The sequence below is a fragment of the Cygnus olor genome, chromosome 1 (assembly GCF_009769625.2).
Source record: "Cygnus olor isolate bCygOlo1 chromosome 1, bCygOlo1.pri.v2, whole genome shotgun sequence".
NCBI classification, from domain to species: Eukaryota; Metazoa; Chordata; class Aves; order Anseriformes; family Anatidae; genus Cygnus; species Cygnus olor.
Genome location: NC_049169.1, coordinates 54329956 through 54356470, shown reverse-complemented (window position 1 = coordinate 54356470; position 26515 = coordinate 54329956). Strand labels below are relative to the sequence as shown.

The 26515-nt window shown below is 43.9% G+C and overlaps 1 protein-coding gene across 1 annotated transcript; it reads left to right on the top strand.

Annotated features, from left to right (window-relative positions):
* The first annotated feature begins 96 nt into the window (after positions 1 to 96).
* On the top strand, positions 97 to 22262 carry FAM83F (family with sequence similarity 83 member F). Its single transcript, XM_040558938.1, has 5 exons — positions 97 to 692; positions 4454 to 4621; positions 12105 to 12226; positions 12772 to 13484; positions 18364 to 22262. Exons 1-5 carry the CDS (start codon positions 237 to 239, stop codon positions 18426 to 18428), a joined length of 1524 nt encoding a protein of 507 aa, XP_040414872.1. The 5' UTR covers positions 97 to 236; the 3' UTR covers positions 18429 to 22262.
* The last annotated feature ends 4253 nt before the right edge of the window (positions 22263 to 26515 follow it).

The following is a 26515-nucleotide window of genomic DNA, read 5'->3' as shown; positions in this document are numbered from 1 at the left end:
CCCCTGGCCCCACTGTACCGGGGTACGACCACCTCTGTCCCCCTGGGGCCTGGGCCCAGGATGGAGGGGACAGCCATGTCCCCAGCGAGCCCGGGGAGCGTGAGGGGCTGGCGCGGGGCGGTGCGGCTGCTCCACCTGTCGGGGCGGGCTCGGGCAGGCCAGGTGAGGCGGTGCTGGGCCTGCCTTTCGCTCCTTCCACAGCCTCCCGGCCGGCCGCCGCTGCGGGTGCCGGCAGCATGGCGGAGTCCCAGGTGGTCCTGCTGGACGATTCACACGTCAACGAGAAGGTGACGGAGGCCCAGGCCCGCTTCTACTACAGCGAGGAGCAACGCCGGGCCCTGGAGGTGCTGGTGACCCGAGGCGAGGCAGCCTACAGGGAAAACCTGAGGAAGGAGCAGCTCCGCGACTTCCTCTCCAGCCGGGAGCTGCAGGCGCTGCGGGGCAGCTGGCGGGGCTACGACGACCCCCGGGACAGCGGCAAGGTGTTGCGGGGCCCCGGCGGCGAAGCCCTCTCGCTGGCCTACTGGCCCGAGTGCTCGGACACGGAGGTGCCCCCGCTGGACCTGGGCTGGACCGACAAAACCTTCTACCGGGGCATCAGCCGGGTGGCTCTCTTCACGCATCCCCGCAAGGAGGAGAACGCACCCCACGTGAAGGAGGTGGTGCGGGAGATGATCCAGCAGGCGCAGAAGGTAGGGACCGGCCGCCCCAGCACGCCGGCGGCCGCCCCGCCTTCACACCTGGGCTGGGGGGTGCCTGGAGTGGTGAGAGCCCACCACCACCACCATGAAGCGTTGCTCGATGGCCCTCTCCAAGCATGGTGGCCCCCCGTCCTGGTGGTGTCCACCAGGCAGGACTTTCCGTGTGGTTCCTTGCCGGTCACGTTGCAGTTTGCCAAAGCTGATATCCGGGATGGGGTTAACCCTCCCCCCCATCCTGCACTGGGGCTTTGTAGCCGTGGTTGGTTTACGTGCCCCAGCCTGATGAGCTGGCTCGGGGCAGGGGGAAGGCAGGTCACAGTGCTGCTCCAGCCACCCCTCCTGTACGTGCAGGTAACCCCAGTTAAACACAGGGCAGCCAGTTTGTTTGGGGTTATTTACTTTTTTGCGGTCTCCAGCCAATCCAACCTTGAGTGCGAGGCAGCCAGAGTCCAGACAATATGTGGCTGCTCCTCTTATTTATCTTGGGCTGGAAAGGACTGTTAGTGGTGACAGTGCACCTCTGGCAAGAAAACAAACCAGCTGTGATGCTCCAAGAGTGCTGGAACAGGCTCCCCAGGGCAGTGGTCAGGGCACCGAGCCTGACGGAGTTCAAGAAGTGTTTGGACAACACTCTCAGACACATGGTCTGAGGTTTGGGTGGTCCTGTGTGGAGCCAGGAGTTGGACTCGGTGATCCATGTGGGTCCCTTCCAGCTTGGGATATTCATCATAAGCCACTTATTCCTGCTCTTAGTTTTGCTGCTTTCTGTTTTTTCTGCTTGCTAATTCAGCGGTCTCTCCTCCCCCCCCCCCCCCCCCCCCCCAAGTGCACATTGCACACACGCACAGCCTTTGCAGAGACTTGTTAAAACCAAATCTGCTGGGAAACACAGAAAACTTTGCAGAAATAGGTGCACACCCTGTGATCTTGTTCAACAACTGGCGTGATCAGTCATATAGAAGAAGCTGAAGCTGTAAAATGCTCACGCTCTGATTTGCTGCAACTTCATATCCTCTTTGCACTGCTGCAAATGCCTCTACAGATTGTGTAGAGGCAGATGACTGGGAAACTTTGCTCTTTTTGATAGCTGGGCCTGGCAACTAGAAGTAATTAATTTCTTTGTAGATTTTTTTCACTGACTGGACGGAACTGTGCCCCTCCCAGCCCAAAGGTGGTTTCATGTTTAACAGCCATTTACGTTTTAATGCTCTTTTTCTTAGATAACTGCCTATTGTGTTCAGTTGAGCTGGCCCTGGAGAATAAAATCTCCAGGTAGCAGCTTTTCATTCAGCAGATAAGGGTGGGGTTGTTGGTTTGGGGTTGGGTTATCGTTTTTTTTTTTATGTTTTGGGTGTTGTTTTTTTTTTTTTTTTGGGGGGGGGTGAGTAGTGGTGGTGGTGGTCCTAAATAGATACTGTTAATATCTGACACGTCTGTGGGTGGCTTATCATCAGTGTTTTACAAACATACAGTAATTAAGCTACCTTGCCGCAATGAGATTGACAAGCATTAACTTGCCAATCTGTAAATACCTATGAAGAGCAAGGCACACCTATGGGTCCTATAGATAAGTAGTGTTATTATCCATAGGCTAGAAAGAGGAATGGTAAAAAAAAAACTCTTGCAGAGGGGTTAGATACTCATGCTCTGACTTGTTGCATTTGGAAATGCTCCTAGGTTATCTTGACAGAACACCAGCAGTGACAGGGGTTTGGGAAGACTAACATCAACACTGGTGTTGCCCCTCTTACAGTTTTCTATCTTGGAAGTGCCATCTGCAAGGCAGCTCATCAGCTTTTCATACAGGGCTGCAGTTTTCATCGATTTAGTCCATTGTCTTGCAAAGAAGCCTGAACTGACCTAGTACCAATTAATGGTCAGTCAAGCCTGTGCTGCAATTTCTTGGGCTTTCTTGCAATTTCAATTTGGACTCCTTGCAAATGGAGGGGATGGAAAGAAAACACATTCACACTTCTATCTATTCTTCATCAGTTCCCTACGTGGATGTTCTTACTTCAAATGAATATTATCTAGCATTCTTGCTGCTTAGTAACAACATCCATACCAGAGTGTGTGGAGGGGAAAGAAAGCATAGCATGCCTCAATTAATGCATGAAAACTTCATGCCTTTAATAATGTGTCTGCATATGAAGTTGTTCAGGAATAAAGTGGCACAAGTTCGCTGTTTTTCAGGGCTGACATTTCCTGCATCTCACTGCTTTGAGTTAGAAAGTGACAACCAACGTGGGACCTGAAATCCAGTTCTTCTGCCTAACAGAAGTTGTTGAGGGACTTACAATTAGCTTATAATGGACCTCCACCATAGCTCACCTTTATCAGGAATGTACATGTTAATGATGGGCATAAACACAATGTCAGCTCATTTTTTTTCTTTTCTAATCAAGAACAGCTCGTGTAAGCACTGCTGACAGAAGAAGCCTGAGAGAGCAGAGGTGTTGGTTGTTGTTGGCCGTACAAGCAGACTCAACAAAAACAAGGGGACATTTACTGTGGCATCATTTTCCCATAGCCGTTTTGCTCAAGGGCATTTTCAAAGGAAAGAGGCGTCTGGCAAGTATTATCCCCGTTTCCACAGAGTGCTGCAGCACCTAGACCTGCACCTCCTCCAAACATCAACTGAAGAAAATTCTACTGTTTGATCCAGTCCTCAGCTCCATTCACACCTGTACATGCTGTCCCCAGCACAGCCTGGCTTGTCGCTGTGACCGCAGCACCTGGGGAGCTAGAATTTAGGCAACTCTATTCCCAATTTACTGTCAGCATGAGAGCTCTGACCTGCCAAGTTGATGGTTCCTAGTGGAACTGGGAGAACCACAGCTTCCTTCATTCATAGCCTCTGAAATGTTGGGGAGAATAACTCCTTCAGGAAGAAAAATTAATTGATACTTCAAATGGTGTAAAGGCTACAGAAAGGGAGAGAGACAAAACACGTAAGATCAGCATAAAAGTTGCCCACAAAAGTCTTGTTTTTGTTGTTACTCATTCTATGAATGTTCAGGCTTGTCAGTGATGTCAGTGCAACCTTTTGCTTTTATATAAAATCTGTGTCTGGAAAGAGGGATTAGTTTTATACCAGAAAAATATACATGTGAAGAGAGGGGAATGGTCATTTTGCCTCCAAATCTTGAATGTGCACTTCAGTCACTTCTTGACAAGTATGAGATATTTATGTTTGAGCTCCATGAGACATTCTTCATGAAGCCAGCCCTGAGAGCAGAGTTCTCACAGGGAATTTGTGAAAAAGGAAAATAAAATTCTTCTTGTCTGCACTGTGCACCCCATGGCTGAGGAGTCATGCCCTGATTCCTCTGCACATTCATTCTTCCATTACTCACCTTCTGAAAAGTGTTAGTGCTGTGTTTTTTGCTCTTCTTTTTCAGTCTTTTTTCATGTTTAAGTGGATCTTTACAGATGCAAAGAGGGTTTCACAATACAGAGATAAAACTGGGTATTTGGCTTTGGTGTTCTTCAGGCTGCTGAAATAAGCCATTTCCCCCTAGAAGAAGGTGAACTCTCAAATTTCCTTCCAAAATGCAGCAGGAACCATGATGGAAAATTACAAGATCATTGGAAGTGCTTGGGCATGTACATTCCTGTACTTTTATCTCCCTTATATCCTCCTCCATATTCTGCAATCAGTGCTCTCCTTTATTTTGTACCAGTGTGATGGGCTTCCCTATCCGTTCCTAATATTTTATTTGGTTGCCTGTCTACTGTCTTCTTGTTTCCAGATTATTGCAGTGGCCATGGATGTATTTACAGACCGGGACATCTTCCGCGATATTGTTGATGCAGCATATAAGCGATGGATCCCAGTCTATGTAATTCTAGATGAGGACGGTGTGAAGCTCTTCCTGGAAATGTGCAGATGCCTTGACCTCAGTGACTTGCAGATCCGGGTAAGACATTCAATACTGAACCATTATTTTCTGTAGGTCGGTGGCCTTCCTGAGTTGTAATGAATCTTGGAACTCACTTGGACAGACAAAAAAAATCTTTTCCTCCCTACAAGTGACATCACAGAACTTAGACAGGGGTTGATGAAATATAGAGGGATAAGAGAGTGGCCTGTTGAAACAGAAGGAAAGCGAAAGGGGAGATTTGGATTATTTGCCTTTCACCTGAGACAGGAGTCTATGTAGTTTTTTTGGCTCTTATCAACTAAATATTCCTGTTTGGGAGAAAACTTGTCCGAGGAAATACCTGTTGGTCTCCTGTGCAAGTTCTGGTGTTCAAAGCAGGTCTTTGAGTAAACTGGGATTCACACAAACGGTAATAGTACACTTAACACTTTGTGAAATCAAGACTTTCCTATCCATCAGTGATCATCTGGGACTGAATGAGCTTGTAGACCACCTTTGCCTGAGAACATAAGGGACTGGGGAGCACAGCTGCTCCCCAGTTCCATATCAGAGTGTGTTTTCAAATAGTGCCTGCACCACAGCAGAGTAGTCAGCCTAGCTTGGCTGGCAGAAGCAACTTCAGTAGGATCTCCTCCTATTACATACAAACTGAAATTCTTTGTGTGTTTATAGTTACTTTTGTTTTTCCTACTGTTTTAATGGCTTTTAGCCACTGTCGCTACTACAGACTTGTTCCAAATACTGGAAAAGTTGCTAGGTTGGAAACAACCTACAGGGTGCAAGACTCGCCCCTCTTGTGATCCAACTGTTCTGCTGAGCAGTTTAAAAAAAAAAAAAAAGCGCCTGGAGGAAGGGCAGATCTTCTATAAACACTCAATTAATATTTAAAAAAAAAAATCAAAAAGCTCTGAAGGTTAGAGAGGCTAATATTAACCATTCAAGCAGAGCTGTCTTAAATGTGGATGAAAATGACGCGCATACGTCTGAACAGTGCTCCTGTGAACTACTGCTCTGCTCTGAGTTTGTGGACTTCTTCATTAAAAAAATACATCCAGCTGAGCAGCTTTCTTATCTTTCTCCAAAACAGAGATGGAAGTTTCTTCCCTCTGGTGTCTCTGAAAGCAAGACACAGACATCATTATAACAGACCTGTTTCAAGCTTCAGGGGTGTTCTGTGGCCTGGGCTCAAGTCTCTTTGGTACAAAGCTGTAAAACCACAGCAGTAGTTCCATTTGCTCTGGTACCTGTTTTCCATTTCTTTTCTCACTGTGTCATCATGTGAAGGAATGGTGACTTCAGTACTGCATATTTTCATCCCTGGTTAGAGTGCCCTGGCATTTTAGAAAAACTTGCAGTGCTATTGGAGAGGTGCGTTCCTGTTTGTTTGCCTTTTCTGTTTAAAAAGTGTTTGGTCTCTTTCTGCTTTTCCCCACTCCTCTTTCTCCATAAGTATCTACACACGCTTTACACTCCAAAACCAATTATAAAAATGACATGCTGCAGCAATGACTAGGTCCTGCAGCAGCCTCGTTGCATTACAAGGTCACCCTTTCCAAAGAGGCAGAGTTCAAACTGATGCCATCAAAAGCAGTAGAAAACTCGTGTCCCTTCTGTGCTTCCCTTCTCTCACACCAGCACTTGCTGTGTTTTTCTTTAAGACTCAGACTGAGCTGAAGAAGTTCCACTGAGAAAGAACTTTTTATCATCCCCCTTTAATCTAATTCTTCACCCTTCTGCAGATTTCCAACCAACAGAGTGTTGTCCTTCCACTTTTTCCCGTTTTCCCACCTATCTTGTACTGTTTTGTAAATTCTCCTCTTAGGATTGTTATGTTCCTTTTCCAGTACACCTAAGGAGGCTTTAATGTTGTTAAGGTGAGTACAGTTTATTCCTTTCTGTGGTCCTATGGAAGGACTGGGAAGAGTCTTCCTGTTGGGAAAAGCAGGTCACTCGTCTCTCAAGGAAGATGGCCTCTTAGTATCCTGCCCAAGTTCCTGTTGTTTTCCATCCTGGGTCAACGTGACTGTCAGCATCAAGAAGACCAGGAGCAGCTGGTTGGTCAAGTTTTTCTGCAAGGCTATCTTGGATGTATCTGTGCTGCAGTTTGGGTCAGTATAGCAGAAATCACCATATAGCCTGACACCAGGCTTTGGATATGAAAGGAATCACAAGTGGGATATGGTCTTTCCCTTGAGGACTTCATCCACCTCATTATCTAATGTGTCTGGGGGGCTCTGCACTTTTAGCACTGAAGACCCAGCTTTAAAGCAAGAAATCAAGCTGGGCTTCTGGTCTTGTTCTGGCAGAATCATTATGTCCCACACTGAATTCCCACTGGAATTGCTGAGGAAGAAACAGAAACTCACGTGCACGTAACTCTTACCATTCACCCATTTATTTTTTACAATGTCTTCCTCTTGACATCTGCTTTGATGCCTGAGTTTCTTCTACAGATTTTCAGCTTCAAGGAGAACATTCTCCCCTTCCACTTTCTTTTTGCGTAACCTCTTTGCTTTCTTATGAAATATTTTGACCATTGGGCCCCAGTTTGTCAGAAAAGGGAATTACGTGCTCTACTCTTCCTTCCTGCCCTTCTTCCCATCTTTTCTTTGGAATGCTTCCATAAGATTTACAGGCTGGCCTTTCCACAGAAAGTTGCAGCAATATGGGAGGTAACTTTAAGGTTTAGAGGCAACTTCTCATCCCAGAGAAAAAGAGATGACACACTCCCATGGGCTGGCATTGCTGCAGGGTCAGGATGCTTATTCTGTCTTCTGTCATCACCAGATGCTCAGATTGCTTTATGATTCCTGCCCTTTTGTTTGCATCACTCTCTCATCCAGTGCAGAGTGAATACCTCAACAGTCCTAATACAGGGAGGTTTACTGTTTTAACGGTGGATTTTGCCCTTTGTCTACATAAAGTGATGGGTGTTTTCACAAAATTCCTGGCTATTGTATCTTTTTGAGATGGCAAGGTATCATGATCCACCCACAGTCTCACAGGAGCGAAACTGCTGTAGCAAGACTGTACTTCACAAAGACAAGAAGCTCTTCACTGACTCCAAATGTGAAATGAGAAAAATTCATTTTTTGTCTGAAGGCCAGAGATCAGTAAAAACGCATTTAAATTCAACCATCTGCACATTCATCCTGGGATGTCAGTATGAGCATGTCTTGTTTGTATGAGTCATATTGCTTCTTGAGCCTGCAGGACATGGTTTGCCAGACTTTTGTTATGTTTGACACAAGGGTATTCTTCTGAGATCAGAATGAATCAAAGTTCTCACAGATATAAAATTCATAGCCCCACAAAAAGTCCTCCTCTTGTTGACCTGAGGGTGAGTGTTGTCACTGGTTTTTAGAGGCATTCTCTTCCCCATGCTTCTGCTAACCAAGACGTCAGTGACAGACACTTTTGCTCCAAGACAGGGAATTCAAGTTCACCTAGAGCTCCAAGGAAATCTAGGGAATGTGGTGTCTGCAGGAAGTTCACCTTCATATTAATTTCTATATTCATTTCCCCAGCATACAAGGAGTTCCTTTTCTCACTCCAGGTATTCGTATAAGCTTCTGCCTAAGAAATCTTTGGAATTTTGTTTCAGTTTTTCAAGTCTTTGCCTTCCAGCTTTCTTTATTCAATACAAACTCAAGTAAAGAAGAATCTGAATGTGATGTGAGGCAGTGTTGTTGTTTTTAATACCCAGTAATGACACTACTGGGCCAGGTCTAGCTAGCTGAATTCCATCCTATTCTACTTGACTACCTGCAAGTTTTACTATTTCATCACCTTTTCCAAAACTGTTCAGGGCAACCACATAGGATAAGCCCAGTCCCTCCCAACATTGCCTGATGTTGGCTTCCAGATTGTGGCTGATTTTTTGTCCCTGTCTAACATGAGCAGCTACTACCCATCTCTCTGACCTAGAGGTCTGATGACATGAAACGAGAAGCTTGCAGACCATAAAAAAGAAAGATTCCTTGTCTCTTGTCACTGTGGTCCTGTCCATGTGAATCCTATATCTCGCTTCCTTTTACTGCCTTCTGTAGAACCTCCATCTAGGACTTTTGAGTGGGAAAAAATGGGCATCTGTGCCTCCCCCTCAGCCCTGCACTCAGATGAAGCAGTAGTACAGGAAAACAGAGGACAGGAGCCACCCCAACAGATGCTATTGACTTAAGGATCTGATTTTTCCAGGGACAGCAGAAAGGATATCTCTATATTTTGAAAAAAAACAGTTAATGCAAGGGACTGTTATGCCACCATCATGTATCATCTACTGCTTTGGTTTGTTGCCTGTCCTTCGTCTGATTTAAATCTTTCAGTTTATAGAGCTCGCTCATGCCATTCATCCCAACTGGAAATAAAGACCTCTGCTGCTTTGCAACATATATATCAGTTGTTGTTCTAAGAGGGAAGGGACACCAGGATTCCCTGGTAAAAATACTTGCATCACCTGCCTTTAGGGTCCGTCTTGTGTATCTCACCTTATTCAATCCCCACTTCTGGGCACTGCTGCTCAGGTCTGTCAAGGGACAACTAAGGTCAGTCACAACACAAATGTATTACTGACTTTCTCAACTGAGTCTAATTTAACTTTCTGTGGGTTCGGGGTGAGGCTTTAAAAGCATGTCACAATAAAGCAAGAAAGACCGATTCCTTTGCTGAGTGTATTAGGATGCTCTGTCAGGCTTGAGCGTTACCGGTCTGTATTAAGTTGCTGTCAGGGAGATGTTAGTCACTGCTTGCAATGAGGAGTGGTGTAAGTCTGTGTAAAGGCAACGTGGAAATCTAACACAGGCTGCAGCCTCCATGAGCCAGGATATGACTAACCCTAGGCAGGTTGCTGCAAGAATACAGATTTGGAGGGGTCTCTTCTACCTGGAGAACTAACTGGTCTTTTAGCCAAAATATTTGTTACTACAGTAATGTTAGTGCCCAAAGAAAATGGCTGAAATCTCACCTCATTTATATTTGTCTCTCTGCTTTTGTTGTTGTATAATCTTCAGTACATGAACCCAGGCTTGTTCCTTCTCTGTACAGCTTGATATATTAGTCTTCAAATGCTCCAAGATCCTTCAAGGCAGAAAACATTATACAAATAACCTGTTAAGTGACTCGATGTTTATATGACTTTGTGCTTGTTTTCTGCATTACAAGATGCATTTATGCACTCCTATGCCTACTTTGTTCAAGGAGGTTTATGCGTTCAGCTGTTTGGTTCTATCCCCTCTGTGCCCTTCTAAGTGTTACATGTAGCTCAGTTACTGCAGAAATTCAAATTTATTTTCTTTCCACCAAAAGAAGGTGATGCAACATACAAACACAGTAAAATCTGCACTTGTTACACGCTAAGAAACTTTCTGCTCACTCAGGCTGATAGTTCTTGATTCAGAAAGGATTATTACGTGTCAGAGCTGTTGGCTGATTTGAAGGACAGGCATACTTCTTGACACTTTCAGTCAATATTCCATGATTTGGCAAATCCCGAATACAACTTCATTCAGCAAGGGAAGAAAAAATGACTTTAGGTGACCAGCCAGCCATCTACAAATGTTATTCTAAATACTGGAAAGGGTACCCTTCCTCCCGTGTTCTACCCAACCTGCATTCAGCATCCCACACATATGACTCACTGCTAGCTAGGCCTTGGGCAAGTCACTTCATCTTTTTTGTCTCTCAGGTTCCTCGTCTTTAAAACAGGGTGATAATACTGTCAGTGGTGTTGGGAGGATTAATTAGCTAATGCCCACACAGGACTGCAGACAGATCAAGCAGTAGACGAATGCAAAATAGTAGTATCATCAGTTACTGTTAGTCAGAATTTGTACTGCCACTGCTGTATTTTACTGAGGAAAATAGGAACAGATTCAAAAGGTAAGATTTATATTCAGAAACCTGTTTTTTGAAAGAAATCCACATTCTTCTAATCACTCATTCCTGCATGCTGATTTCTATAGCCTATCGATATTTAAGCTGTCAGTGAGATTCATAATAATAGTACTTAGCTCTTAGTGGGATCTGAGGCTGTGCTAGTGCTAGCCAAATCCTCCTGATTCTCCTGTTCTGCAGATGGGGGAAGAAAGAAGCAAAGGTGAATTGACTTTCCCAGAACATCACAGGGAATAGTGTCAGAACTGTGATTACACCTGGGACTGTCTGACTCCTAACCCTGGATTTATTACTCCAGAACACAATACCTTTTAGCTTTTCATTGTTAAAGAATTCTTACAGAAACAGATGGTGGAATGAAGAAAATGATCTAAATTTGTGTGTCAGAGTGACAAGATAATTTGCTCCAAACTTATACTGACAATAAATGCTTTTGGGTTTTATTGGCTTTTTTCATGTTAGTGTATATATATATACCTGTTCGGCAATTCAGCCTCAAGCAGCCAGGACCCATGGAGTACAGCATTGGTCTGAGCGGAATAACGCTCAGTCCAACATGCAGATATGTTCTCTCATTATGTGCACATCTGAGTCTGTTGTAGAAAATGAGGTAACCTTAAATCTGTAGTTTTTCTCTATCCCTAGTAGTACTTTGTTTCATTATTTGCAGGTTTGATGCCCAAAGGTTTTAAGTGGGACAGGAGATCCAGGGAGAGTTAATACCTTCTTCCAACTGTTTCAATTAATTTCGTCAAAAGTTTTGCCTTCCTCTTCTCCAGAATTCTTCTTTGCTCAACTATTTGAGACATCAGCAGAGACTCTTACCATACACCTTTTTTTCAAAATAAAGTTCTGTGGTTTTCATCCATTGTAACTGCTTGGGATTCTTAGCAAAATGATATAGATCAGGGTTCTTTTGTTATAACACACAGGAAACATCTATGTTTTGAATAGTTCGACTGTTTCATTACCTCTTCTGTAATAATTAACTTGTCTAGTCTTATAATTTGCCCAGTTTTGTCAAGCTCTATGTTGTTGGGCTCAGAACACAAGCACAAAAAGAGCCTAATTTAGTCCTATGTCATGCACTACTCTCCAAGTAACTGTGCCCTTTGGGCTGCACAGGTGTTGCAAAGTTCCTTTGTTTTCTGGTCCTGCTGACATAGCCTGGAAAAGAGCTCACAAGTGTCATGGAGTACGGATTGGGATTCAGAGAGTGCAGATATGACTCAGAGCTTCATCTGATTCATTCGCCCGAACTGGGCTGGGCCTTCTGAGCTACAGCACAGGGCTGGAGATGGAGGATTATTTGATTTTGGGAGCATTGTCTTGCCAGTGGGCTCAGATGAATAGCTGAAGACAGCAGACAGGGTTCAAAGATGCTGACCTATCGGACAAGGCTATAAAATGATGCATGGGAGTGACTTGTATTGACAGGCGATAACAACAGGGCTTTCAGCACTGTGCTTTCCTCTCTGCAGCCTTTCTGATTTCTGGTGGCTAATGATGAGCTGTAGCCCCAGCAATAGTGAGATAATGTGAGGGATGCGTTAAGACTTGGAGCTGGCAATTATCTAATTCTCTGCCCTATTTATTGTGACATTTTGTCTTTTAACCTCCCTGTTAGAACATCCGCATACGTTCTGTGACAGGAGTTGGGTTCTACATGCCAGCAGGGAAGATCAGAGGCACACTGGCATCCCGATTCCTGATGGTGGATGGTGAAAAGGTGGCCACCGGATCATACAGGTGTGTTGCTCTTGCTTAAGGCAAATATACATTCTTCACGTAAAGAATGGCTTACGGCTTTGCTTGGGAGTCTCCTTCTCATGTCATTCCTTTTCTTATCCCAGTCTCTGTAATCTGTTTGGCACCTGTAGAAAATGAGGTGGGATAAGAGAGAAGGTAGTGTAGAGCACAAGCTGCTCCCAGGAGAACAGAACATGTCCATGCTAGTGGACTGTTTCAGTGGGCTAGAGATAACACAGCATGGCACTAACCACTGTAGTTTGTTCTCCTTGGAGAGGTTTCCAGTCTGTAGATTCCTCCTGTTGATGTCGTGTTGCTTTTTTAAAACGGTAAGTTGTCCTTCAGAGTTTTCGTGCCTTTTCTTCCAGATCTTTACTGCATGCCTAATGAAGAACAATAGTAATGAACTTCACCTACCTATCCTGATCCATCTTGGCAAATGGCACAATGCTACATATTCCTACACAGTGTTTCAGATATTGTTGGGTGGGCTGGGTCAAGCATGCATCCAAATATCTAATTTCTGTTCTGTTTCCTATTTTTAGCTTCACGTGGAGTTCATCTCATATTGACAGAAATATCCTGCTAGTCCTGACAGGACAGCATGTGGAGATGTTTGACGTTGAGTTTCGTGAGCTCTATGCCATCTCCGAGGAAGTTAATTTATACAAGGAATTGGGTATTGCTAATCCACACCTTCTGGGAACTGGGAAGCCAGGCTTTCATTCCTCCACTGTGGCTCGGAAGATCATTAACCCCAAGTATGGCTTAGTGGCAGGGGCAGCCCGTGGTGATATGATGCTCTGGGCTTCACGACACAAGCAGGATAATCAGGGGAATATGGAAAAGGAAGAAACAAGTGAGTCAAAGAAACGATTAAATCAATTTCTGAATGACTTAGTCACATTGGATCAAGAGCTCCCAGAAATTGAGCCACCTCTGGAGAACTTGAACAAGCTGAATCGGAGCCCTCAGAAACTGTTCTCCCGACTCCACATGGACCTGAAAAATAAATCAAAATCCAGAGAGTCTATTCGTGATGTGAAGAAAGAAGATGCACAGGCCAATTCAAAGCAAGGAAAACGGTTTTCCAGTGGGCTTTTCAGTCGCAGGGCCAAACGATCTCCAGGCTCAAGCATTGAGGCAAATTCTTTTGCCAGTGAAGGACATTCAGGAGAAGACCTTGGGAACATGAAACTGGAATATGAGCAGCTCAGCATTAGCCACGCCAGTGTTCAGAGCGCTGACGGCATCTCAGGTAAAACCTCTCCTACCATCACGTTCTGCTTCTGTGGTCTTAGGCTGTCCCTTGTTCTGAGCTTGGTCAATTGGTGCAAACGTATTTGACGTAGGCACCTGCAAGTAGGTAGATCCTGCTATTTCCCCTGCAGTAAAATGAGCAGGATCAAAGAAGAGTAGAAGTTGTATCAAATGAACCATAATTCCAACCACAATTTAATGGCAGTCTTATTGTAAGATTGGTACTTCTCATGTTTTCTGATACTTCCCAGCAAGCGGGCATGGGACAGAGAGAAAGGTGAATGCCTCTCTATATAAAACAAGTTGCTTGTACAGTTCTTGAAGTGCACTGCCCTGATAAGCAGTATTTTCAGTGTTGTGGTTAGCAGTATGCAGGCAAATTTCCAGTGTAACCTCTCCTTTCATCATTTGGGTTTAGCCAACTGTGTTTACTGTGACAAGGTTACCCATGGAGAAGGGAGAAAATGTTTATGTTGAGGTGAGGGAGCAAAGAGGGAAGGAGAGGGCGGAAGGCTTTTCAATTTGCTCCTCTAACTCCATTTGAAATGGAAGAGAGGGTCATGAAAATGGAAGCTGTGGGGAAGCACTACATCTGAACCTTCCTTTCTTTGCTAAGGTACGGTTGGTATTTTCACTAAAAGTCCTTCCAAGGTTTCATTTGGTTGAAGACACATGATAAAGATTTCTCCCAATTTTATGTGTTCGTAGCTAACATCCCAACATTTCAGATGTTTTGTCAGATTGAAGTAAATCTATTGACTGTTCAGCCTGGTTGTCTTCCTCTCTCAGTGAACTCTGCTGGGTGTTAATACATCCTGCACCAGCAGGAAAATAAACTAGTTCAGGGGAGGAAAATTTCTTCTCAACTTATCTGGCCAGTGACTATTCTGTGTTTTGATGAATGCGAAATGCTGGAGTAGAAAGGCAGTCCCAAAGGATTTCAGTCACGATATGAAGTCAAAAGACATTCTCCTGAGACCAAAATAGAAAAGCAAGGTGTTAGGAAGGTCAAAAACAGCGATTGATTAGATTCTTAGAAATATTTCAGGCTAAATGAAGAATAGACTCAAAAATGCCAAATGAACATGAGAGACGAGAACTGTGAGAAGGCTTGGATGGTTTATTTGAGAATACAGTAGACCCATTTTAGGATGTTTGACATCTGGGGAGACAGAAGTAAATCTTGGTCTTCATTCTCTCATCAAATGACGTTAATTTTCTGAGCACAGACAATATGTGCTGTTGGGCCCCGTTCTTCAGAGCCAGGAAAAAAACAAAATCCATAAAGACCTATAGGGAGATGTATGGGCACTTCCTCTCGGAAGAATGGAGCTGAGGGCTTGCACTACCCTCTAGTGACAGAAGTGGAGAACTCTGTAAAGTCTGATTTGTCAGCACTTCAGCGTCAGAGATTCCCTGTGTTTCTCGCTGCTCTAAAGCAGACAGCCTGCCATTCCCACAATGCCATGGCGAAATTCGACCCAGATTAAGGCATAAAAGAGATTAATGTCTCTGACAGTGGGGCACTGAGCCCCCCTGGGCATTGCACAGGTCAGGGCAGCAGAGATGGCCCTACTCCTTTTAGCACGGTGGATCAATGCCAGCTGGTCTGATGCTCGGTCTGGACCGTTTCCATAAAGACACTATCACGCTGTTATGTTCAGGTTTTATGTATTGTCACTGCTACTTCCTGAGAGCCGGGCCTCCTTCAATGAAGGGGAACGTAGACCCGAGGATTTGGGATACCCGTTCTGGTTCCAGGCAAGCCAGGCTCACAACTGGCAGTGCAGGGAAGCAGCAGAGGGCCAGGTGCAGATCCAGCACACCAGCCTTCCCGCTGTGCTTGTCCTGACCTGATAAGTCTTTCCGAGGAGTCCATGCAAATATTTTTTGTTTTGCTTTATGCTAGTTGAGCATAAAGTTCATGGTGACAGCGGGAGACTCTGCAGCTTTTGAAGTATGGTGTAAGCAGGCTGAGGTCATCCGGTACAAAAGGCTGGAGGAAGATCACTGCTTGTGTGTTACTTTTGAGTTGAATCACTGCTCTTGAAAGAAAGCTTCTCTAGGCTAGTGGTCCCAAAGCAGCATGGAAACAGAGATGGCAGAGGGCACATTAAAGAGACGAGACTCATGAGAAAGAGGAAGAAAGGACTCAACACATTGGATCCTGCAGTTACTTGATCAGCAGCACATGTTTTGTTAGGATTTAATAAAAAACCTCTTGAACAAGGGTATGGAATAGAGTTCCAGCTTTAAGACAAAAATAGGAGGCCCTTTGTTCTTGGGGAAACTGTAGGACTGACTTAGTCTTAAAAGTTTAAGTTGCCTTTGAGCAGGCCTAGTAAAAACTGATGGCTGTGATACTCTGAGTGACAGAAGGGAGGTGGGAAGTGGAAATGAAGGAGGGAGAAGGTGCTTGGTATGCAGTCAGGTTGGGATGCAATTATTCAGAGCTTCACAGTTTGAAATAGCTGCCCTTACCTTTTATAAAGATTAAACAGCACACTTAAGCCCTGTGGGCCTGCCTGTGCACACATCCTCCAAAGTCACTATTAATTCTGTAATTCTGTAGTACCACAGAGACACAGCCCATCTCACAAATGCTGAGAAAGACCAGATCTACACCCCGAGTAGCTTGCAGAGTAATTGAAAGACATTATTCAAGCAGGCTAAAGGTCAGGTTCAATCTTGTAAGAGCAAATGGTGACGAAGAGAATACGAACTGGGGAGGGAAGTGTGTTTTGCAACAGTCTCTGAAAATCTGACTGGGTATCTACATGCTAGGAAATGATACCTACAAGTTAGGATGGGAAACCTGGAAAATCCAAGGGCTCCAGATAGTAACGTCTCAAACCAAGTGTCCAAATGAACATCCTGGGGTGTTGTCCTACCATGCTGCATGGATGTTGCATTTTGTCTTACAAGGCTTGCTTAAACCACATCATGAAACTGACACAATTCTTGGATTTCACTGTCGCGGGCTTTGGAACGCAGCAGCAGCTCTGAACCTGACCAGAATGTTGTTAATTTTATGCTGCTGCTGGGCAGACTGCGATCGGAAAAGACACTGATGTCTGTGTGCAGTTTCTGGGAAATACTGCAAGGGTTTGAAAGCTGTATGCCTTTGGAAGGCACTGCCTTTTTGTTTTGTTTTCTCCCCCACAAGCAGCAGTCAAAGTGGACTCGTTCAGGAGGGTTTGCTGTCCTGAGTTTCTCTGTACATCAGCCTTCACTCCTCAGAGTGGTGTTTGCAGAATAGTTGCAGAATAGCAAGATTTTGTGTCTCATTTCTGGGTGCTTCTTGCAACAAGAAAGGGGATTTACACTGCAGTACTGCAGAAGTAGCTGCTTAGCTATCAGCAGTGCTTTTCAGCCCAAGTAGGGTCGTGGACTGGTGGTAACTGGAATTTTTATTTAAAAAGAAGGAGGAAAGTGTTGCTGCGGACAGTGTTTGCTCTAACTGTAGCAGGATCTGTAGAAAAAGACCAGAAGACAGGAGTAGAAAGAGTGAGAAGAACAAAGGTGTTGGAAGATAAGACTAAGCAGAGGAGGAGCGTTGATGCTTTGGAAGGTAAACATGAAGGTCTTGAACGTGATACGGACAGGGAGGGGTGGCGAGGAGATAGGGATAACGACAAGCTTAGTAGTAACATACAGAATAGGTCAAAGTGAGGACAGCAGGCAGAATGAAATGCCATGGGGAGACGTGGGGAGGAGGCTGTAGCATACCGAGCAGCCACAACAGTGAGGGTGGGCTGCAGTGCAGCCTCCCACGTGGATATGGAGAAGTTGCAGTGGTGAGGAAGGTCAAGAGGAGGAATGGGAGAAAGAACTCTTCTCTTCACCATCAGCTACAGGTGAGGAAAATGTTGGTCAAATACCCACAAGCAAGAGAGTGACATGCAAAATAATTCGCCTGAAGCCCAGTTCAGAGGCAGTGCCTGGACTGAACTTTACCTCATCTCAGCAAGGCTGAGCATCATGTCACCATGACCGGTGGCAGTTTTCTGTCTGTTTTCACTCTATACTGACCACTGGCATGAGGTTGTACACATCGTTTCCTTCTGTAGAAACACGAGTGGGGTCTGCCCTTGTTCAGAGTGGCCGCAAGCCATGTGGCAGCCCCTCTCAGTACGTACTGCCTTGGGTTATATGTCGTGTGAGCCTTGCTGAGCCCGGAGTACAGCAGACACCTTGTAGTACAGGCCTTGAAAAAAGTATGCTGAGGCATCCAGATCAGGATCTGGCTGTCATGAAAGGGATCACACAGCAGTGCAAGGATTCAAAAGTACAGATACTGAGAGCAGAAGTAATCTACAGAGTGAGCAATGAAATAAATAATAAAAAAAAAAAATTGGACAACGCACTAGGCTACTTAACCAAAAGACCCTGAGGCCTCCGGATTTCTCTTGCAAAGGAAATGGTGGAAATACTGCCACTTGAGATGCTTAGAACTAAACACAAGAAAAGCTCTATTGAGAGTGTGGGTTGAGATCAGATGGATGAGATGGCCTGACTTTTCTTTTTTGTTTTCATCCCTTGCTGCTTGGAAAACCTCCCACCTAAGTCATGGCCAGCCTGCTTTTCAGTGCCAACTGGGACCTAAGAATACCACTGACGCTGGCCTGAGTACAGGCCAAAGCCTGGAAATACTTCTCCAGTGGTTTTCTCTACAGTATACTCTGAATTTGCTCTTATTTTAGTGTCTCTTCATTTCACAGAAGTAGGAAATAAAATCCCAAGAGAGTGCAGAGCAATGTAGGTCTTACACAAGACGTATAATAAATAACAAGAAAGGACTGAAGCGTGAGTCCAAACTTTATCCAGATCTTATTTACTTAACATTAACATTTTTTTTTAACTTCTTTTCATTCCAGGTAACCCAGGTCCAAACTCCACTATGAGCGATAAAAACAAACAATCTACCTGTGTGTTATCTTGATTGGGAAGGATTGTCTGGAGAACTGAAGACTGAACAATCTGGAACAGTAACCTGTTGATTGATTTTGAACCTCCAGCCATGTCCTCACGCAGTGGTCCATCAAGCCACTGCATGGTCCTGGATGCACCTGGCACCTCCAGTTAAAGCACATTTACCGGGTGAAGCATAGACTTTGAATGGTCAGTCCCTTAAATGAGGGTTAGCGATGAATGTATTAGTCCATATGTGTGTGTGCATACAGATTTTATATATAAAAACAACTGTGATGACTGGGTCTCAGAGCTCGCTCTGTGTCCAGATAAATGGAAGAGATTTTCTGAGTTACTTGTGCTGCTACTTTAGTCTGTCTAGCTACAGACTCAGGATCACTGTGTTGCATTGTTTACTCTACTGCATTGCAGAAATGTGTTGGTCTGACAGGCTGGAAGGCAAAGTCCAATCAAAGTGGCAAATTCTGGGTGAAACAGTGATGTTTACAGACAGCAGAGCAATCCTCTGTCCTCAAGGAGTCTTCCTGTGGATTCCTGCTGTCATTTATCCACAGGGAAATGAGTGGTTAGGGGAGAAGGGTTTAGCTAGAAGAGGCCAACAGATTAGTATCTTAACTGTTTGTTTCGTATCATAAATATAGCAGCCGAACAAAGTGATTTGGCAATAATCTACTGGGATATAGGGGGATGTTTAACCTGCAGCTGAGACTGGGTCAGAGAAATGCCTTACACAGCAGAGCGAGCAGATCAGGGAGTAGGTACGCAGCCTTCCACGGCTGTTATAAAATCCTGTTTGTTGCTAAGTCAGCAATGCTTCATGGAAACTGTATGATTAAGGAGCACATCTTCGAGGCTGAAAAGAAGAAGCAGGGCAAGCATACAAGCTTTTCAAATGCTCCTTTTTCTCTTTTCTTTCCTTTTTTTCTTTTTTTTTGAAGTTAACCTTTCCAGACTCTAAAACATGCCAAAATCCAGGGCTTTGATCCATAAGAAGAGCTGCATGCAATCAGACCAAAGGCCATCTAATCTGCTATCCTGTCTCTGAGGACAGCCAGTAACAGGTGATCACGGAAGCATAAAAAATAAAGCTTAGATACAGAGGTCTTTCTCTGACACCATTCCAGCAGTCTATGGACTTTCTGAACTGGCAGTTCCTTCTAGACCTGGTCTTAATGAATACACTTAGTCCCCTTTTAAAAGTCCTTTTGTACTTTTGGCCTCCACTGCGTTCTGTGGCAGTGAACCCTGAGTTCATTGTGTGTTATGACAAAGAACTGTCTTCAGGCTGTTTTAATGGTTTGTTTGATGATTTCATCGAGTGACCCTAATTCTTCCGCTGTCAGATTCAGTGATGACCACCCCTATTCCTTGCCTCCTTGCCACTTTTTACAGACCTGTATCATATATGTCCTCAGCCATCATTTTTTTCAAGCTACAGGTTCATGGTGTATGTAGCTATTCATTATATGGGACCTGTTTGACACCTCTGTCCTCTTGTTCACTGGCTCTTTTCCAGTTCTACCCACTAACGAAGTGGAGAAGCAGGTTGTTTTTGTTTCTTTAGTATGTGGATTGATGTTTCACCCTGCTTTATTGCCATCTAAATTACATACTCTCCTGTCATAAATAAGCCCTAAGAAAAATAAATCCCAATCATAAGTATGCACCTGAAACCTAACATACCTACTTGCCACAACTATACAGATAGCAGAAAAACACCAGTTTGGTTTTCTTTCTTTTTTGTTTAAGAGACACCATTTAGTCTGTTTCAGTGTGCAAAGACAAGAAAAACCAACTGCTGCACTACCAACAAAGAATAACCTGTTCCCAAGACTCCTCCAGGTGCTGGGTTGTTATACTGAAGCAGCTGCCTGTAGTTGATGATAAAACGTCATTGATTGATTGATTGATTGATTTTCCTTCTTTTCCTGGAAGTGTATTTAACTTGAATGGCAAACAGGTTTGTTTTACTCTGATTTTATCCTGTGGAATGTCTTCAAGACCTCAAAAATCCAAAGGTATTACGCCCTCTGTTAAACGCACTCCCCCTCTCTCAGTGGGTTAAATGCTTGCTACTCTATATAACTTCTACATAGCCTTCTGGGAACAGAATGTAGTTTTACAGCTAGGTCTGTCAGCTCCTATTATCAGCAGTGTTTTATAAAATTGTTCCTGGTAATGGGAGAGAAGAGGTGTTGGAAATGACACCATCGCTTGGACATAGAAGTAAGTTAATACATGAGATATCCTGTTGGCTTCAGGAGCACAGTACCTGTGCCAAAAGCTATTCACTGTATGCGTGTAGGATTGCCTAAAATGGCTTGATTTTTGCCGTGCTCCTGTTATTCTCCAGATGTTTAGGAGATTTTTATCTCTCCCAGTATTTATTTCATTTTGTTAGCAGAGACCAGAGATAAATTTATCAGGCCAATGTTGTTCCGCTTTTTGTTCTCATAGGAGTATTGTCATCTGCTGCTTCCTTGGTCTCCCAAACTTTCAGGTTATTTATTTATTTTTTTAAATTGTGCAATACGTTAATTAACTAATTAGTACTGTGCTGATGTATATGGTCAGGTTTTCCAGGAAGACCTCTATCTCTTTGGTTTTAGGTCTTTGTTGCTTCATCTTGGGTGGAGTGCCTTAAATAGTCCGAGAGGCTGATTTCACTTGCCCTTCCTTTCATTCTGTGCTTGCTGATGTAACGTGCTTTACTTTCTCTTTCCTATAACAGATGTGAAAGCGCTTTTCTTTAACCTTGTCAACTAGCAGGGTCTCCTTTCCAGTGAGAGTCACTCATCAGTTTATCTTCTGTATTGTTGCCACACCAGTTTCTAAAAGGTAGCGTTCATTAGTTGTTTTTAATTCCCTTCCTTTTTTTTTTTTTAATTTGGAAGTCACAGAAGTCAAATCTCATGCCTTGACTCCAGAGCCTCGTAGAATTCCTTATGCTTATTACGCATTGTTAATTTACTTAATTTAAGAGAGCAAACTTGCTTTCTTTCATGATGTGAATCAGCTTCTTAAACTCAGCGTTACTCTTTGGGGACGTGTGCAACCTTGCTGCTCCAGAGTGGATGTTTCAGACTCTGGTGGAACTTGTTCTTCCCTGCAGACAACATCAGCTGAACTTGGACCATCTGGCTGCTCCTATGGCAACAGCTCTGAGTCCGGGTGAGGTGACTGCATTTATTTTGGCTGGTTTTGCTAATTGTGGTTCTTTATGAGTGCCAGAAACCTGAGGCTGTGACCTGTAAAATGAATCTCTATCGCTCTCCAAATAAAACGTGGGTGATGGAGCTGGGGGACGGACAGGCAAGGAGCAGTGGTTATGAATTTTATTGGAAGTCTGTTAATGGAGGCTGAAGGTATAGCAGCACCTATAGCAGGCAAAAATAAGCTATTATTTCATCTCGTCCAAGAAGCCATCCCTTGGAACTAATGTAACCAAGTCAGTAACCTTCCAAGGGGGTGGGAAAGATGGGAGATAATTGTTGCTGTTTTGGAGACCAAGATTAGCTCTCTTTGGAGTCTGTTTCCTGAGCCTGGACAATTTTTACTCTTGGGCATGTCAGCCCAGACTTGCTGATCTGTGTGGCAAACCACAGGACCTGTGCTGGCCAGTTCTTGGTTTTTGAAAAAAGAGTAATGAAGCTGGGGCTCACAACTCGCTCTTTCTGGCATGAAATGGGGAATGGTTCTGAAAGAGCTTCTTGGCTGAATGTGTGCCTTCGAAGTTTCTTTTAGTATGCAATTATATATTTAATGTACATGTGTCCAGTGATTTATGCCAGAGACCTTTTCTAAGTCAAACAAATAAACTCTTTGCTATGTTATGTTCAGGTAGTTTGTTCATTGGTGTCGCTTTTATAACTTCTCAACAGCAGCTCCTGGATTGTTGGGATTTTTCTGATTATTTGTCAAGAACCTGTACGTCTGGATTAGAGCAGGTTTCCATGTAACACTTGAACATCTTTGGTCTATGTTTGGCTGTGCTCGTTAACAGATGTGTGGGCAGCTAAATCCCTCACAAGTACAGCATCCTGTGGCTCTGAGCACTTTGAGACAAACTCGAATTCAGTGGAGCAGGCTGCAGCAGATGTCCATTTCAGTTTCTCTTTGGTTTTATTTTTCACTACCACTCTCTCAGCAGCTGAACTGTGCCTTGCTGCAGCTGTAAATGCATGTGACAAAGTGCCATCTCTGTTTCCCTTTCCATCTTTCCTATATAATTTGTACCCATCAGTAATGACATTTCATTTATGAAACTGAGTCCCTCTGCTACATTTCAGTTCTACCTGGTACAGTGCAATCCTTGACATTTAAGTAACTCCCCAGCTTGATTCCCGTGCTCCCTTTGTGTATACAAAAGCCTTTTTTAAAATTCCTGACCATGTTTCAGAATAAATCCAGTCTCTATTTCACTTTTGGGCATTAAGGTACATGAAAATGTATTTGCAGTAAACATAATCTTTGCCTTTCTTTCTGTGTTTAAAGTCCACATAGCAATTGCATTCTTACTGTTTAAGAGAAGCCTGTCTAATCCACACTCATTTCACAAGCTATGTCAGGGCTCCATGGAATCTGATCTTCTTCTTTAGAGCATTAGCACTGCCATCACTTTGTGTCTTTTCTTTCTCGGTGCTTATTTTAGGGAGGTTCTCCAAGACAGTAAGATAAATGTGTTCTCCTTGCTTCACTGCTACTTTGATATCACACTTTCCTCGTTTCTTGACTGTTTTGTCTATGCTCTTTTAAAATCAGGAATAGCCCAGGAATAAACGACCTCTTTGTGTCCCTAGACCTTATGTCCCCTGTCCTCAGCCTGCTGAAAGAATGCAGATTTGGGAATTCTCATTACCAAAAAAGGCTTAGGAAAAGCACAATTGATAACTAGAGGAACCCTCTCAGAAGAGAAACCTATGGATGTAGATGAAACTGTCAGACTTCCATAGATGTAGCAAGCCTGGGAGATGTTTAGCTACCTCTTCGCACAACACCTATTTCTGATCTTTGCTGCAAGCCTGGGCATGAGTACTTGGGGAGTGAGGGTGCAGAAAACCACGAAGTAACATGCAGCATTTCAGCTACTCCAGTCTCACTCATGATGTGGGCAATTTTGCTGTGCTTTTTCAGCAAGATAGGGAAGTAAGGGAGAGTAGCTGAGAAGCATCTGCACAGGAACGTAGGGCAGAGTTGCTGTTGTTTCCTAAATTTATTACATAATTTGCCAATGTCTCAGGTTTTGGAGATGTTTCTAATCCTGATTCTCTCTCCCTTTTCTGTCTGCATGGTTGCGATATCAGCTCCTGCCTTTTCATCCGACTTGTCAGGTTTTGTTTTCTTTTTCTAAAATATTAGACGTGTCACCTTGTAGGAGAGCTGTAAGCATAAAACAGCCCTTCTGCTGCTTTCTACCCGAAACAGAGACAGGCAACTTCTAGATGCTGAAAGACATGATTTTATAGACAGTGGATGTGTGAAATTGCACATAACCAGGAAAACACAAACAACAGAATTTGTGCAGGAAAGCTGGTGGAGCACGAAAGCAAACTAAAATGTTTGAATAGTGAGGAATGTAGCCTTTGCAGTGGGCCTGAAGCCTAGAACATAAAAATGAGAGCTGATTTTAATGCAAATGCATATAGTAGCATGGGGAAGGGTCAGGGACAGCAGGTCAAGGATGCAGTCAGTACTCACAGAGAGAAAAGTATTCCAGGAGTTTTTGCATTTTTACTTTTTTTAAAGTAAAAAAGCTTCTACTGAATAGTGAGCTTTATTCCAATTGTGCAAGTGAGAGAAGTATGTTGCACCAGTAGAGTGTGGACTAAGTAGCATTTTGTATGGGTTTTGGGGTGGTTTTGGCACATGCCCGCTGTGGGCTGAATGAACACTGGCTATTTGACTGCCAAACTGGAGTGGCTGTCCCAGAAAGGATATTGCTTTCTGCAATCGGACCAATACTCGGGATGGAGCACTAACATCAAGGCTCTCTACCCTTTGTCCTGTGGAAGGCATTGTGCCAAAGGAGTACTCCCAAACCAAGGTCTAAACATAACAGTTAAATGAACAAAAGATCATGGGGTGACAAAGGAGCAGGAACGCTTCTGCAAGATGTGCGTCCTTGTGGAACACATCAGTCTGTGCTTCCTCTCAACTGGCTACAGACTAAGGGTAGGATGGAGTATGGAGAAAAAACTGTGTGCAAGAGCAGATTGTTTGCTTCAGAGCTGGATCCTACACCACACAGGGAAAACAAAGGCCATGTCAACAGGGCGCGTGGGATAGGAATGTCGGTTGTCTTTATCTGCAGAGTGGCAGCAGCCCAGGTCTGGGGTTTTGCACAGTTGGGACTGTGAAGAATACTTTTTTTTTTTTTTAACCTGAGTATTTATGTGGGCAGACCCTTTTCTTGTTTCTGTTTCTCCTTGTTTCTGAGGTTTCTCCTAGGACATAAGAAAAAGCGTAAGCGCTGCTGCTTGGTGATAAAAGGCAGAACCATACTTGTACTTGCCTCTTCTTGCATTGTTTGGTGGGTGTTGTGCCTAAGAAATGCAGGGGCTATTTTATCTTATTATGCTCTGGCTTCTCTGAAACTTCAGCAGTAAAGAAAGCAGTAAGGCGCTTCCAGGTAGCTGGGCTCCAACTTCTCTGGAGAGGACGCTTGTACAAAGAAAAATAATTAAAAGGAAAAGCTAGCTCCCTGAGAAATTACAATATATTTGGTGAAACCATGTGAAATCCCAAGGTGCAGATGCTACACAACCTTGGGAAAAGGGCATTTACTTCAAGTGTTTGAAAAGAAAAGCTATTTAAACTTTGAAAGAGCTATTGGTTTTATTGTTGCAATATTTATGATCCTCTCTTTATAGGTCACGCAACCATTTCCTTAGTTATCCTTAATCTCCTACCAGAAATTCTTTCCCTTGGCTGGCAGTCTTCTTGTGCAGAGCACTTGCACTACAGAAACGGAAAATAGCAAATCTAAACAAAGTGGGATCATTTATAGCTGTCTCGCTAAGTGCACAACACATCTGCAGAAGGATCAGTTGCTCTGATTTAGCATGGCCATTAGTGACATTTTGCTGCCACTGAAAGGAAGAAAATGGCTCTGTTTAGTATCCTGAGGTATAACTGTGGTAATCATAGACATTAGAAATGGAAAAGGCCATTAGGTCGTCTGGGCCATTGCCCCAGCACAATGAGCAGCTCACCAGCATACCTTTCCTTGGTAAATTATTCTACTACTTGTTTGAGGTTCTCCTTCACAGTCTAATAAATCTCAGAGGAAGGAAGTTTTTTAAAGAAAAATAACTTTTTGGAGAGGTACGATAGGTAAAAAGTCCTGACAGGCACTGCGCTGAAATAATGACCTGCCTGCTGGTTTATCAAAGCATCTGCCATTGCCCTTTCACAATGAGGACACTGTAATATATTCACTTCCTTTGTTCTGTATTTATGACTACAGCATTTCAATAAATCAAAACTTTTCTGGAAGGAAAAGTTGGGGCAGTCTCTACTGGTTTCTCACCAATTTCCAAACCACTTTTAAGCATGTTAAATTCAGCTACAGAGCCAAAGTTATACTTTGCAAATCCAGATTAATTTTACTTCGCCCAGTGGGGTTATGCTGGATTTACGCTGGAGTTACTGACAGCACAGTATGACCAACAGCTTCCTTTTTGCATCCAAGGAGACAGGCTCACGAGAACAAAGGCAGAGACAGACGAGCACAGGCGCCAGCTACAGATGCTGTACCCTGCAGCCAAAAGGAGGGCGTTGTTTCAGGCAGGCTCCATCTTGTTTCAAAACTTTCCGTGTAAGTAGCGCTTGGTATAAGTAAGGGGGAATTCACCCCTGCACAGCAGTGCTGCTAACTTGAGGAAACCCTTGCAAACGCCGCAGCATCTTGGCATTGAATGTTGCTGCAAAAGCTCTTGCCGCGACAGAAGGTCCTCTGGAGGAGTTGGGCTCTCTTGATAAACACAGCTTTCTTCCTGAACACAGCCCTGGTCTGGAATGTCTTGGAAGAGCAGCTTAAATATGTATTTTCTTTGCTCTTTGTGCTCTGGATAGCTGGTGGAAGCAGGACCATAAGTT

What these genes read in the sequence shown, in the direction of transcription:
- FAM83F (XM_040558938.1), top strand. Translation starts at nt 237, where the DNA reads ATGGCGGAGTCCCAGGTGGTCCTGCTGGACGATTCACACGTCAACGAG. An exon ending in TCAGTGACTTGCAGATCCGG is followed by an intron (nt 4,622 to 12,104) that starts GTAAGACATTCA and finishes CCTCCCTGTTAG; the next exon opens with AACATCCGCATACGTTCTGT. An exon ending in GAGCGCTGACGGCATCTCAG is followed by an intron (nt 13,485 to 18,363) that starts GTAAAACCTCTC and finishes TTTTCATTCCAG; the next exon opens with GTAACCCAGGTCCAAACTCC.